The sequence below is a fragment of the Crocodylus porosus genome, unplaced genomic scaffold, assembly GCF_001723895.1.
Source record: "Crocodylus porosus isolate Cpor-Errol unplaced genomic scaffold, CroPor_comp1, whole genome shotgun sequence".
In the NCBI taxonomy this organism is placed as follows: domain Eukaryota; kingdom Metazoa; phylum Chordata; order Crocodylia; family Crocodylidae; genus Crocodylus; species Crocodylus porosus.
Genome location: NW_017728886.1, coordinates 85,701,091 through 85,716,425, shown reverse-complemented (window position 1 = coordinate 85,716,425; position 15,335 = coordinate 85,701,091). Strand labels below are relative to the sequence as shown.

At 43.0% G+C, this 15,335-nt stretch overlaps 1 protein-coding gene across 7 annotated transcripts in view; it reads right to left on the bottom strand.

Moving 5' to 3' along the window:
• Positions 1 to 15,335, bottom strand: part of BBS9 (Bardet-Biedl syndrome 9) — a 479,447-nt gene that overhangs the window by 225,027 nt on the left and 239,085 nt on the right. For all 7 annotated transcript variants that reach the window (XR_002101810.1, XM_019538430.1, XM_019538471.1 and 4 more), the window contains one exon: positions 4,093 to 4,275. Coding sequence is in view for 6 of the 7 variants with exons in the window: in XM_019538430.1 (XP_019393975.1) it covers positions 4,093 to 4,275 (183 nt within the window). In the remaining variant the exon portion in view is untranslated. The remainder of the gene's footprint in view (positions 1 to 4,092; positions 4,276 to 15,335) is intronic.

Below are 15,335 nucleotides of genomic sequence, written 5' to 3'. Positions count from 1 at the left end.
AAACTTCTCTTTAAATTACATTCAGATTTCTGTGGTAGCATAATAATTTCAATATGGGATGCATTTCAGTATTTTGGTAAAGGTTTCTTTTCTATTTCCACTCCTAGTTATTTCAGGTTTAGGTTTTTTTTCATTCCAGCCTCCATGCAGGACATACTACCCCCCCCAATATTTACCTGTGAGGTCTTAATAGGGGTGATTCTGAACTCCTCTATCTATGACATCAAGAAATGTATTAAAATGGTATCTTTTAAGATATGTAGCAGGATTTTTTTGGTGCATCAGAAAATGTGTCAAATCAAGGTACTAATTTGAGACTTAATGGACCAAGAAGAAGGCATCACAAAACAGAATGGTTTTAGTTTCTAAGGGACTTGGGAATTTCAAATATATGTACATCCCTGCACTTCAAGTTTCAGAGCCAAATAAAAAAAAACAGAAAAACTCTTAACATCTCTTTACTCTTTAACATCTTCATCAATGATCTGGATTCAGGAGTTAGATATGAACTGGCCAAGTTCACTAATGATACTAAATTATGGGAGAGAGCGGTTAAACCACAGGACAGGCTGGGGATACAGGGCTGTGGCAGGGCACTGTTGGTGCCTGCCACTTCAAGGGCCGAGCCAAGCAGTGAGCAGGTGTTTGATTGCAGCGGCCATTTTAGATCCCAGGCTGCCTATATAAACAGGGCAGTTTGCTGCTGGCAGTGCAGGCAGTAACACTGCCTGGTTGCAAGGCTTCATGCAACATCTTGGAGGTAAGGGCAGGAGCTCTAGGGGATGGTCTGGATGCTCCTGGTCCTGGGCATGACCTAAAACTGTACCTGCCAGGAGTGGGTGGCCTGGTGGGGTTCTCAGTGGCACAGGAGCCCCCAGGAAATGCCAGGCCAGTTACTACCTCGGTGAAAGGCAAGTAGGGGCACTTTAACCCCAGCCCTCACCTTTGGGTGCGCCAAATACCAACAGAGCAGGGTAGGCCAGGTAAGCTTCTGGACGTGCCTGAATCTGCTGGGGGGAGTGACCCTGCAGGGTCATGCACGCTTCCAGGAGCACGCGAGCTAGGAATGGGGGACCCCAATCCCTAAGTGCAGGTAGGAGGCAAAAACCCAACTGAGGCACTCTGCTGGTCAATGCTGGGGCCAGGACCGAAAGGGTCAAAAGGGCCAGGGGCCCACTGCAAGGGATGCCCATGATGACCGAAGAAGCTCATGGTCTCGACTGGCCTGAGACGGGGCCAGGACTTATGGAAGTCGAAAGTCCCATAATTGGGGGCCACAGCTAATGGGTAAAGGAGACAGTTGAGGCAACTGCCTGAGATGCCATCTACGAGGTTCGGGCCAAAGTGTAAAGGTGGAACAGAGCTGCGGATAGCCCCCCCAATATTGGGGTGTACAATGGGCAGCCTCCCACCTTAATTAACAGCCTAATTAATTACCAACAAGGTGTTGCGGGCAATACAGGTGGGCGGCGTGCTCAGAGGCAGGTGGGGAAACTAGCTCTGTGGCCAGTCAGGGACCCCACTTTGCCACAAGGGTGACTTGGACACACTCTTAAGGTGAACTGACCAAAACCTGACAGCCTTCAATCCAGAGAAGGGCAAGGTGCTGCACCTCAGCAGGAAGAACCCTCAGCATACTTTCAGGCTCGGCAGTGCTACACTCAGCACCATGACTGAAAGGGACTTGGGGGTCTTGATTGAACACAAGATGAGTATGAGCCACCAATATGATGCTGTGGCTGGCGAAGCTAACCAAACTCTGATGTGCATCCACCGATGCATCTCAAGCAAAACCAGGGAAGTCACCCTCCTGCTTTACTCAGCCATGGTGAAACTGCAACTGGAGTACTATGTCCAATATTGGGCCCCCCATTTCAGGAAGGATGTGGAGAAGCTTGAGAGAGTCCAGAGGAGAGCCACTCGTATGATCCAAGGCCTGGAGGGAAGGTCATATGAGGAGAGGCTGAAGGATTTAGGACTCGTCAGTCTGGAGAAGAGAAGGCTCAGGGGGGACTTGGTGGCAGCCTACAATTACATAAGAGGGGTACATCAGAACTTGGGAGAACACTTGTTCACCAGAGGTCCACAAGGGATCACAAGGTCTAATGTCCATAAACTCTGAAGGAAGACCGAAGGAAGGCTGATTTAGACTGGATATAAGAAAAGAGTTCGTTACAGTGCATGTGCCCAGGGTCTGGAACAAACTACCCCAGATGCAGTGCAAGCACCTACTCTGGACTCCTTCAAAGAAGAGGTGGATATATTTCTTGCTGGGTTACTTGATCCCAGCTGACTTCCCACCTATGGCGGTGGAGCTGGACCTGATGATCTCTTGACGTCCCTTCCAGCCCCTAATGTCTATGAAATCTATGAACACCCCCTCCCCAGGCAAATCTTGGACAAAATGTTTTGTTTTACCTGGCTTTGATCAAAGCCATGGAAAAGCAGTTTATTTAGTTTTCTAACTGAAATCATGGACTTCTCTAGGTTCTCCTGGAATCTAGCATAAGCTTGCTAATATATTTATGGACCAGCCCTGAGTATGAGATTCATGAAGCAGCTCAAAACAAGGATTCCGTATATACTGCAATAGTTTGACGCAGATTTAATATAAGACTTTATGAACATATATGTCCTGCAATATGTTTTAAAGGTCAGATAGCTTGGAATCTTTTTAAAAGAAATGCAAGCCAACATTATCTTCAAGCAATCATTTGAGATATAGGAATATTCCCCCTCTTATTGTAAACACTTGTTTCTAAGCACTTTCCTTTGGTTCCTGACCTAGATTTCCTATCTGCTTCATTAAAATACTAGTACAACTCCAGCGACAAATTATTATATGCTTCTGAGTCTGCTGCCAAGCACACTAGGGAGCCCCCTGAGCTCCTGTGGGATGCTCTATCCACCCCAACAGTGCAGCATTCATGAGCCTGGTACCTTGAGATATGTAGAAAAAACATTTAAAGCTGTGTCTATGTCTGAATCGTTAAATCTCTCCGAATTGATTTGGAGGGTTCTAATTCAATTTGGAGAGAATAAAGGGTCTCCTGACTCGATTCAGATATTTGGCCACCGAATCATGCTGAATCTCCACTAAGTTGAATCACAGACTAAAGATTTGCACAGGCCTAGTACTTATCTGCCTGAAACACCTACAAGAACACAGTTTAGACCCAGATTTACAACATCAACACGTTGCACAAAATCATCTATTTCATCCTCACCCACAACAACTTTACTTTCAACAGCTGTCACTTCATCCAAACAATGACCATGACTGTGGCATGAAGATGGCCTCCTGATGTGCCAACCTCTTCTGACCCAGCTTGAAGAAAAATCTGTAGGAAACCGTGCCATCAAACATGCATTATACCTGAGCTACGTAGATGATATTTTCATCATCTGGACCAAACACCTAGGCTTGCTTATGGACTTCTATCACAGATAACCCATTGCCACCCTTCTATCAAATTATGTCTGGAATATTCTTACACTAACATCAACTTTCTAGCTATAATGATCCATATTTGGGGTGGCACCCTACAAACCACTATATACAGAAAACCCATGAACCACCAGTTACATCCACAAAACCAGCAACTATACCAGACACATCCAGTCAGGCCCACAGATACAACAGCACTGGCTCTGAGGAGAATACCTGTGACATCTACTTCACCAGCCTGAAAATTGGTTTTACCCAGCAAGGACATTTCAGCCAAGAAACAAGTTTGCATCTTTCAACAAGCCACACAATAACCTACTAATACCAAAAGAAAAACCCCATGGCTAGATCTAGCCCAGAGAGTCACTTCATTTGGACCACAAGGCTACCAGAAGTAGGGTAGCATGGCATGCTGCAGAACCCAGAGCCCCTGAGCTCCAGCGGACATGGTTAGAAGGTAAAGAAAGGGTACTACAACTTTGCTTGTCCTGCAGCTGCCAGTCTCAATGCTGTCTCCACTGGCACTGAGTGAAATATAACCCCTTAAAATGGCTTTTTTATAGAATACATGGGAAAAACCATGTTAGTTTAAAGAATTAATACTCTTCCAAATGTGCAAGTTAAGTAAATTTACAGATCCTTACCAGTTCTTGAGTATCTTGCATTAATGGCAAAAATGTAGCTTCCAAAATAGCAACTTGGTCAGGGCTGAGTTTCTGCCACAGACTAATCAACATAATCACCAGATGGGTGGCACTCTTCAACTTTATGAATGCCTGGAACAAATTGGCTTGGTTTTCCTGTGCAGCATCTGCTAAAGCTATTACCTGCAAGAATTACAAACTTCTGTTAGGTATAATTTTACCATACTCGCGCACACAACACTAAAATTGCATTTGGCACACTTTCATTTTTCTTTAGAAAATCCTGATGAACTCTTGTCTTCCATAAACACAAACCACAGAGAGTATTAAATGAGTTATCATTTGTCTGAATTTGTCTTTTGTGCATTCAAGGTCATTTAAAATCCATATGGTAGTAGGATTAATCTATTACAATCAGTGTAAAGAGGTTTCTATTTAATGCATATTCTATGATAAGGCATTCCCCAGGTTGAGCCCCATCATATAATGTAACACAATAGTCCCTGACAAACTGTAAACATTCAGGTTTATACCACACATGATGCTAATCCCTGTATGACCAGCAGCCCTGAAGGACTCATCATAAGTACTGAACATATTTTCTCTCTCTTAAGACAGTTATTTTTAGTTATTTCAGTTAAAGCTGTTATTTTCAGTTATTTCTACATGAAAATAATTACTGCCTTATTATTTTGTTAGGGGGGGTATGTGTGCATAGTTTGTACCAGTTACTTCAACAATAATGTAGATGTTCTGGCATGTGACTGGTTGATACCATTTTAACATAAATGGCAGACACGGGACCACACAGATCTTGAAAAGAAAATTCATTTTGTGCTTGCTTGAAATGGTACCTTAATTTCCTGTAAGCTGGTATGATATTTTATCCTTGTCAGTTCTTAAGTAAAGAAAAAAACAAAACCGGAAGCATTGGAGAGTACTAAATGTTATTTTATTTATTTTAGATGTGTTACATTAATATAGATATTATTACCGACTTCCCATACATAAACACATAGCATTACCTTGCAGAAGTGCAAGAAAAAACATTCTTTGACTTAAGGGGGAGTTATTAAGGGATGTACCCAAATTGTCAGTTTTTTATATAAAATACTGAAACATCTACTAGTCATTATGAACTAGCAATATAGCTTCCCATTTTGTTTTCTATATACCAGGAATAGATTCTTCCATGCTGCCCACACTAAATGAGTTTTATTTTAAAAATCAGTAGTACCTGGTAGCTTAAAATTGGGCACTTAACCAGAACTTCCCAGGTCTCCTCTCTGTCAGTAACTCTATGCACTGCTTATTCAAAGCTTGGTTTGCAGAAGTTCTGATCATTTGTAGCTACCATTTATATCAACACAAAGCACCGCCCTTAACTTCTTTTACCTTTATTTACTCATGTATAAAATGGAAACATCACCACTATTAAGGAGGACAAGGGTTGGCAAACTTTTAGGAGTGATGGGCTGAATTAACAGAGTTCAGTGAAAAGATGAGGTTTGCAGACTGTATAACGTTGCCTGGCAGGCCAGATTTGACCCAGGGGCCATAGGCTTCCAATCCCTGAAGTGTGCATACTATTAAGTCTTGATTTTGTAGACTACTGTATGACACTTATGTGAAAGTCATACACAACTAATATAAAAAATAATTTACTATGTAAAGCAAAGGTATGTCAATTTATTAAAGCTCAGCAATCTCTTAAAAAGGCAAAAATACTATGCTATGCATCTTCATCCTAGAAACAAAGCCAACCAGCTGTTAGCATTTGTTTAAGGAAGCCTATTTTTAAAGTGTAACACTGGCACTAGAGATGTGTGTGTTCCCTCCAGATTCCCACGTGCCCAGAAACAAAGACAGAGACTTTGAGGAAGTCATATATATGAAGTATTTCAAACAAAATGTGTTGATAGCTTTTTTGTTTTACATTTTAGGATTTAAGGTTTTCAAGTAAAAAGGGAACTTAAAGGGTCCCTCTCGAGTCCAAACACTGTATCAACTAAAGCCAAATAGTGAAGCAGAGGCCTGCTTAGCTGCACTAAGGAAAAAAGTCCAAGTCATAAAAGGTAGTGTGAAATTAATCCTAAAAAGTGAGAGCTGCCAAAATACGCTCTAAAATTAGTTACAGGAAAGCAGCAGCATTGTAGATATGTATTATATGATATCAACATGGTCACATAGTTCCTTTACCTTAATAAAGTGGCACTGTTCATGTTGCATATTGCATACAGTAGACCCATGATATAGTTGCTAGCCTACAGCAAAAAAATGGGGCATTAGGTCCAGCTCAAATAATTACATGTTCCCTTTGGAAAAGGTTCACTAAGCAAAAGTTAAAAACTGGACAATGGCAAAGGGAATCTGAGAAGCTCTGATAGCTCAGCAGGCAACTCTTAAGAACAGGACATTCATTTTAATGCCTTACCCCCTCATCACTAAAGTTTTAGGGTTGCCATCATGTCAGAATTTTCATAACAGTTCTAGCTGCAGCCTCTTTAAGACAAAAAATCTATACATAAGCCTCTCTGCAGATGACTAGTTTTTCAGCCCATATTTTACCAGGAAGTAGCTGAAAATGAGAAGAGTCTGCTTACTCCATCTTAGATCCTAATAAGGCAATGGACACACTAGGAAAAAAATAGTGTTTTTGTTCAGAAAAAAGATTTAAGATACAGGCTCTCTTGTTTCCATATACAACACAAAACCAATGCCAAGACCTATATCCTCTTTCATTGTTACATTACATATGCATACATAGAATCATGGAGGTGATTTATGTGATAAATACAACACTATAATAAACAGGATCCGTTATGCACTGAGAACTGTATCACCTCAACCTCGTGTGAATAGGTGACTGTCCAATCTGAGAGGATATAGATAACAACTTGTAGAAAACTGTTCTTTCTCCCCAAGGAGTGTTTCATAGGGACGTCACGGCTGTCAAATAAGTAATCTTTCCTGTGCAATGTGTTTTGGGGAATCTTGGGAGGGTACATTTATTTATTTATTTGTTTATTTATTCACTCAGTTTATATGCCACCCTTCCCAACAATGGCTCAGGGCAATTTATAAGAAAACAGAAAAAATTTAAAATAATAAGTGACAAGAGGACTAAAGCAATTTAAAATGGAACAATGTAGCAGGGACTCAAAGGGGATGCCACAGAAGGCTAAGCTTGCTGTGTGGGTCTGGCAGCTGGGCAAAGGCTAGCTGCTAGGAAGCAAGCAGGCCAGTGACAACAGGGGTAGATGCTACCAGGCAGTGACTACCCTGGAGCTAGCTGTGCTAAAGGAAGCAACCCAGGGGAGACCTCAATGTAGCGCAGGAGTAAAGGATGCAAGAAACTGGGTGAAACTTCAGCAAAGGAGGGCAAGCTGGCCACCAATCCAAAGCAGAAACCCCAGTATGTTGCTGCAGAGCCACCTGACAAGAAGGGATGGGGCTCTGGGGCACGTAAGACCAATGCCACAGACCAAGCAGGCAATCTGGCCCTGGAGTCTGCAAGGAGAGGACCTCCTGGAGGAGATGGCTGCAGGAGATGGATTGGCAGGCACCTGAGCTATCCCATAGCTAGAAGGAGAGAACTGAGGGGCTTATGGCAAAGATCCAGAGTGACGTGGATTTTACTTTTTAGGTTCAGAACAGCAGTTTCCTGGTATTTATACTAGGATTAAATTTGAAACTGTAGGACTTGGTGGTGGCTGTAGGGGAGGACAACAGCCACAGAGGGGTGGGACACTGGGACAGGCTGCCTCCACTGTACCAGCCCTCAGCCATGTGAGTCCAGGGAAAAGCTAAGTCCAGTGGAAGCAGCCTGGCCTGGATCCAGAGGGCTGAGGGCTGGTACAGAGGAAGCAGCCTGGCCTGCAGTCAAGGATACAGAGGGCCTGCAGTCAGGAATTCAGATAGCCAGGGCCAGAGGAAGAACTTAAAGTAACATCTGTGAGGCACGGGCACGGACATGGCTACAGGGGAGAATGGAGGCCATGAACACAGCTGATACAGTGACTAGTGCCCTGAGGCACTATTAGGGCCAGAAGGACTACAACTTAGTGCTCAAGGGGCAAGGCTGAGGTGGACTGGGCTTAGCCGGGGACCCTGTGGACAGCCTCCTGAAACCCTGTAAGTTGCATCAAGGTGTGGCAGGAAGGTAAAAAGAAAGTATACCCCAAGAAGCAAGAGTGGAGACAGCAGTCACATGGCCACCAAGGAGCACCACAGCCAACCCTGGGGGCCAGATCCTGCTACAAACTAGAATATCAAAGTAGAAACCTCCTAAACAGCAACTCATTCTTGTTTTGTTTGGTGAATGCCTGTCCAAATACAAAGGTCTTAAACAGCTTCCAAAAGATGTCCAGGCTTGGGCCCTAGGAAGCCTGAAGAGGGAACGAGTGCCAGAGCCGAGGAGCAACTGCGGAGAACGACCTCCCATATTTTTACCAGGCAGACTTGGTGCGCTGACAGTACTTGTAGGAGGTGGCTCTTACCTGACCATAGGGATCGTGATGGGGCATAAGTGAAAAGGCAGTCTGTTACATTTGTAGGGCCCAGACCATTTAAGGGTCTTATAGATCAAAACTAGCACCTTGAATTGTGTTTGTAAAACCACTGGTAGTCCATCAGACTCTGGAGCACTGGAGTTATATGCTTCTGGTGACATATCCCTGTCAGAAGGCAGACCATCATGTTCTGCACTAACTGCAGCTTCTGGACGGTTTTTAAGGGCAGTCCTAAATAGGATGCATTGTATTAATTTAGCCTTAAGGTTACAAAGGCATGGATAATGGCATGGATAATGGTGGCCATATCAGAGTCACAAGATGAAAGGGTCACAGCCTTCCTACAAGAGCTGGAAAAAGATGCTCCTGGCTACAGCTGCTACCTGAAGATCCAAGTGCAGCAGAGGATCCAGGAACACCACAAGACTGAGTGATAAGGAGAGGCTGAACCCCAGTGATAGGTGTCCCACTTCCCCTAAGTCACGTGATCTGCCTTCCACCATCATTTCTGTCTTGTCTGGATTCAGGTTCCATGGGTTCACCTGCAGCCAAGTCCCTAACTGCAGCCAAGCACTGGGAATGAACTGAGACTGCAAGGCCAGAGTCAGAAGAAAAGGAGAGGTAGACCTGGGTGTCACCAGAAGACTCCAAATCTCTGCGCCATCTTGTCCAGCAGCCTTATATACACATTCAACAGGAGTGAGAAAATAGATCTCTGGGGTACCCCATAGGAAAGGTCCTGAAAGAATAAAAGGCACTTGCCCATCATCACCCCCTGGTACCTCCCTGCTGTGAAAGTGTGGAACCAAATTAGAGCTGTCCTGTGAATGCCTGGTCATGTAAATGCTTCATTAGCAACTCATGGTCAACCACATCAAAGGTTGCTGAAAGCTTGAGTAAGATCATCAGGGCACAATTTCCCCTGTTTCTATCAAGGAGAAGATCATCCACTAAGGCTACAAAGCAGGATGAAAGCCAGACTGACAAGGACCTAAGATGTTATCTAGATATGCCTAAAGTATACCAGGCAACTACCATTTAACAACCTTCCCCAAAAAGGGGAGGTTGGAGACAGGATGATAACAGGATAGAGAGTCAGCATCAAGTGATGCTTGAGCAGGGGCCAGACAATTACCGACTTAAGACTGTCAAGTACCATGCCCTCCCAAAGGGAGATGTTGACACGCCCTACCAGAAGTATCCTTCAGGTGGCTTCTACAAGCAAGAACAAGCTTTGGCCCAGTTCACAGGTGGCTGCCCTCATCCCTCCAAGTACATCCTCCACATCAGTGGATAAGAGCAATTTAAAATAATCCATATAAACAGGACAAAACCCAGACTTCCTCAACCCCAAACTCTGACTCTGCAGCATAAGTAAGTGTTCCCAAACTGTGCAGATGTGCGTGATTTTGTCTGCAAAGTAGGTGCCCAAGTCATTACAGCAGACTGAAGCAGAATCAGGTTCTAGGCAGAAACAAGCTGGATTAATCAGGCCATTCACCAGTCAGAACAGTTCTGCCAGATGACACTTGGTAGATGAAATGGCAGTTAAGAAAAAAAGTTTCTTTGCTGCCATCACTGCCACATACATCATTGTCCTTTAAGGAAGATTGATGCTGCAATCAGTCCACTTTTACACAGCTCGAGTGACACCTGCATTCTCAAGGAAAATGAGAAAAGGTAAGTTAGGCATATTCAATATGCTGATAATCAGCAAAGTCTTTATCATGTCTTACAAGACTGGTATAGTGGAATGATTAAGTGAGTAAATTCTTCAGTGCCCAGAGGCAGGCAAGGTTCTTTGGGCAGATGTGGTTATTGTGGGTATGGTGGAGATGTGTTGGCACATTTTGCATTTCTTGTCTTGGCATGGTCTGAATCCAGGGGAAAAAATAGGTGTAGGAAAGCCAAAAGTAAGCACGGGAGACTCAAAGTAAATAGCTGGAAATTAGCAAATAGCTGGATCCAGACTGTGCCAGGACAAGAAAGGCAAAACGTGCCAACACATCTCCACCACTCCCAAAATAACCACACCCCACAACAGAACCATCATAATTCCTGGATCTTACACCTGCACCTCCAGAAATGTAATATATCTCATCCAGTGCACCAAATGCCCTGATGGAAAGTACTTAGGAGAAACCAAACAACAACTGTGTACCAGAATGAACGCACACCAAAAATCCATCAAAGCAAAAAATATCCAATGACCTGTGGGTGCACACTTCTCACAAGACGATCACTCCCTCTCTGACCTTTCAGTTCTAATCCTCAAAGGGAACTTACAAAACACCTTTTGTAGATTTCATAGACATTAGGGCTAGAAGGGACCTCGGAAGATCATCGAATCCAGCCCCCTTCCCCAGGGGCAGGAAGTCAGCTGGGGTCAAAGGATCCCTGCAAGATAAACATCCAAATGTCTCTCAAAGGAATCCAAAGTAGGTCCTTGCACCACCTCTGAAGGCAGTCTGTTTCAGGCCTCAGGGGCTCGGACAGTAAAGAAGTTCTTCCTTAAGTCCAGCCTGAAACAGTCTTGGACGAGTTTGTGACTGTTTGACCTTGTCATCCCTTGAGGCACTCTGGTGAACATGTGTTCCCCCAGATCCTGATGTACTTATAGGCCTGTCCCCCCTGAGCTCTTCCAGGCTGAAGAGTCTCATGGCTCAGCCTCTCATCATAAGGCCTGTTTTCCTGCCCTCTGATCATGCACATGGCTCTCCTCTGGACTCTCTCAAGCTTCTCCACATCCTTTTTAAATTGTGGAGCCCAGAATTGGATGCAGTACACCAGCTGTGGCCTCACCAAGGCCAAGTACTGTGGGAGGATGACATCCTGGGATTTGCCTGAGAAGCATCTATGGATGCAAGTCAGAGTTTTGCTTTTTTTTACCAGCTGTGACATCGTACTGTGGCTCATATTCATCTTGTGGTCAATCATGACCCCCAAGTCCCTTTTGGCTGTGGTGTTAGCAAGCTTAGCTCTGCTGAGCCTATAAGCGTGCTGCGTGTCCCCCACCCCCGCCCAAGGTGAAGTACCTTGCATTTTTCGGTGTTGAACATCATCAGGTTTTTGTCCGTCCATTTTCTGAGCCTGTCTAGGTCAGCCTGGATCACCATCTTGTCCTCAGGTGTGAACGCTTTACCCCAAAGTTTGGTGTCATTGGCAAATTTGGCCAGTTCATTTCTGATACCAATGTCCACGTCTTTAATAAAGATGTTAAAGAGTATAGGCCCAAGGATGGAGCCTTCGGGGACCCCACTGGTCACGGTGCACCATGATGATTTACTTCTGGCAACTACCACTCTCTGGCTCCAACCTTGGAGCCAATTCCTGAGCCATCAGACTGTGATGTAGTTGAGGCCGCAGTTGGCCAATTTTTCCATGAGATGATCATGGGACACCAGATCAAAGGCTTTTTTAAAATCAGGATATAAGAAGTCAATCTCTTCTCCCTTGTCCAGGTGATATGTCACCTGGTCATAGAAGGAGAGGAGACTGGTCAGGCAAGACCTACCCACAACAAACCTGTGCTGGCTATCCCTCAGGATGTTGCCATCAGCCAGTTTATCAAGAATGGTCTCTTTGATACTTTTTTCCAGATCTTCCCAGGGATAGAGGTCAGGCTGATAGGCCTGTAGTTCCCCGGATCTACTTTTCCCCCTTTCTTGAAGATAGGCACCACACTGGTCTTCTTCCAATCTTCGGGCACTTCACCTAAGAGCCACAAGTTCTTGAAGATCCGTGCCAGTGGCTGAGCTATGATGCCTGCCAGCTCCTTAAGTACCTTGGGGTGTAAACTGCCTGGGCCAGCTGCCTTGAAGGTGTCCAGCCTCTCAAGGTGTTCCTTCACATGGGCTACATTGATGAAGGGTAACAATTCTCCCTCACCCTGGTCGTCCCATACCGTATTGAGCAGGGCCGTCCCTTGGGACTGGTGAAAAACCAATGCAAAATACCCATTAAGCAGGGTATTTTGAGCCTACAAACTTCACTTCATAAATCTACTGGATACAAAAAATCATGGACTCAATATAGACATTGGTTTTATGACACATTACAACCTGCCTGACATCTGATCCACCAGGTACCATCCTGAACTTACTATTTACATTTTTCCCCCTCTCTTCCCTCTCTACCCTTTGTTTTCCTAATTTCTAGCCATTTACTTTGAGACACCCTTTGGGCTTTCCTTCACCCATTTTTTCCCTCATTCCCCCTCCCCACTTCTCTACTCATTGTTTTCCTAATTTCTACCTATTTACATTCTCACTGACCTCCTGTCACACTTTTAGCTTCTTTCATTACCTGGAGATCTCAGAACAGCAAAGTCTCCCTATGCCTGAAGAAGGGTACTTGTACCTGAAAACTTGCAAATAACTTTCTTCCAACTACTCAGTTGGTCTAATAAAAGATATCTACCCAAAGAACCTTGCCTGCCTATGTCCTTACACCAACACGGCTACAACCAGAAATCAGTGCCCAGAGAGCTTCTGGCTTGGATAAGGGCTAATATGTAACAGTGGTAGGAAGCAGATGAACAGTTGGTAAATATTTGCATCCATAAATAGGAGTGACAACCATTTATATCGGTAAACAAAATATGGGGACATAGTTATATCTTAGATGCCTGTCGATGTCCACTTTGTCTCTTCTCTTGTGCTATATTTCTGCACAAACGATCACCTTATGTACTTGTGTTTGCTGCATATAAATGAGAAGGAGCTGTTGGCATGGCTTTCTATGTAAGGAATCCTCCAGTTCAGAGTCTGTTTAGTCCTTGTGCTTCTAAGTATCCTAAACCTGTTAAACATATGGCAAGGATAACCGATTTCCCAGGGTATTTAGAGTACAGAAGAATGGGAGCTGGAATGGCTTGATTACCACTGCCTACTGTGGGGAAATACTATTGGTGAATATTGGAGGGAGAGGCTTGTCAGTAAAGCAACCACTGAACATGAATCCTATTATTATTATGTCCATAGGAAGGATTACATTCCTTTACCTAACTCTTAAATACTTAAATAGTCTACCAATTTTTAACATGGCAAACTATAAAAGCTACTTAAAAAAAAGTCAACCAGCCACAAGAATGCTTACTTTGCTACTAAAATTACACTCCTCTGAGAGGCGCAATGTGCAATGAAGAATTGAGCACCAGTAACAGGCTTAAGTTTGAGGGGCCATACTTAACAATGTAGCATGAACAAAATCTGTATGACATATCTCCACATACTATACACATCAATTCCCCATTCAGTCTCAGAGAAACCAGTTTTAATGTCTAAAATCATTTCCTTACAACTTCATCTTCAGTTTGGGTACATCTGCAATTATAACATCTTTATTACCATAAGATTATGTATGTCTACACGTATATGTTAGTTTCAAAACCCAATCTCTATCATTAGACAGGGGAAAGGTTACAAGGGAGACATTCTTGAGATCCATTCTGAATTAGAAGTAATATAGAAAGCAGCTGGAAGACTCTCCAGACTCATTGATAATTCTATACTCATTCATATCTACACATGGTTCCACTCTCAATTTATAGGGTAAAAAATAAACCTTTTCTCACACAGAAAAATTGCTTTCAACAATTCCCAAGACATCAGGTAAATATTTTTAAAAGCGTTCTGAGGATCTGCACTCAGACATTTCAGAATTCCTGCATCCATTTTTAAAATGTTTTCCAAAGTCTTAAAGCATTTTCCATATTTTCCTATTTCCTCTCTACCTGAATATTCTCTCTAATAACCATTTTTACAATGGTGGGGTGCGGGGCAGGGGAAAGGGGAGATGACATTTTTGTCTTCAGGAGCTGAGATACCAGAGCTTCCCCATACAGCCATGTTTTATCCATAATTTCTAAACCATGTTCCAGATTCTCATATTAATTATGCAAATCCTTCTTATTTCAGATAAAGTTTGCTTTACTTTCTGAATAAATATATATAACAAACCAAGAAATCAAGGAAATTTCTTCTTCGCTTATATCAGAAGCATCTCTATTGTCCCCCAATTCTTTCCAACTGCACAACAACGGGATAAAATAGCAAACTCCCAGTTTCAATATTCCACATAGCCAAAAATATTACTGAGGTATGCAGACTTTTCTGACCAGATAGCTTAAAGGAAAGAATCTCTCTAGCCAATACACGGCCTATTATTGTCTACTAAACTTCTTTCATTTCCCTTCTTTTTAGGCAAGTCTCAAAACAAAACATAACTAATTTTTTTCAAACCTGTGATTCTCAAAGCAACAGAAGAAGGAAAGGTAGTGCTACATTCAATATAGTTATTTTTAAAAGATGATCCACACTTACTTTGCATTTATGATTTTTTTTGGCTGACCAAAATCTCACCCTATTTCAATAAACCTATCTGGAGCAAAGCAGAGGCCAATATAAAAAAAAAGAGAAAAAAAATCTGTTAATGGAAGCGCAGTGTGTGTGTGCGTGCATGTGTGTGTGTGTAAGAATATTTTTTCTGTACTTTGAGGTTATGAGCTTAACAGATTTCTATTGTATTTTATATTTGCAGATGGCAAGGGCAAAGCTCAGCTCGAGAAGTGTTTTTATAATCTCCTAAGAATTTCATGGACTTCACCTACCAAGAGTAGTACCAACAAAACTTGATCCAAAACATTTCTAAGTACAGAAAAAGTACTTGCTTTTTATGATTTCTGCATAGCATATTCATGTAAGGAAGAAATTTCCAAGTTTAACTGCTTAG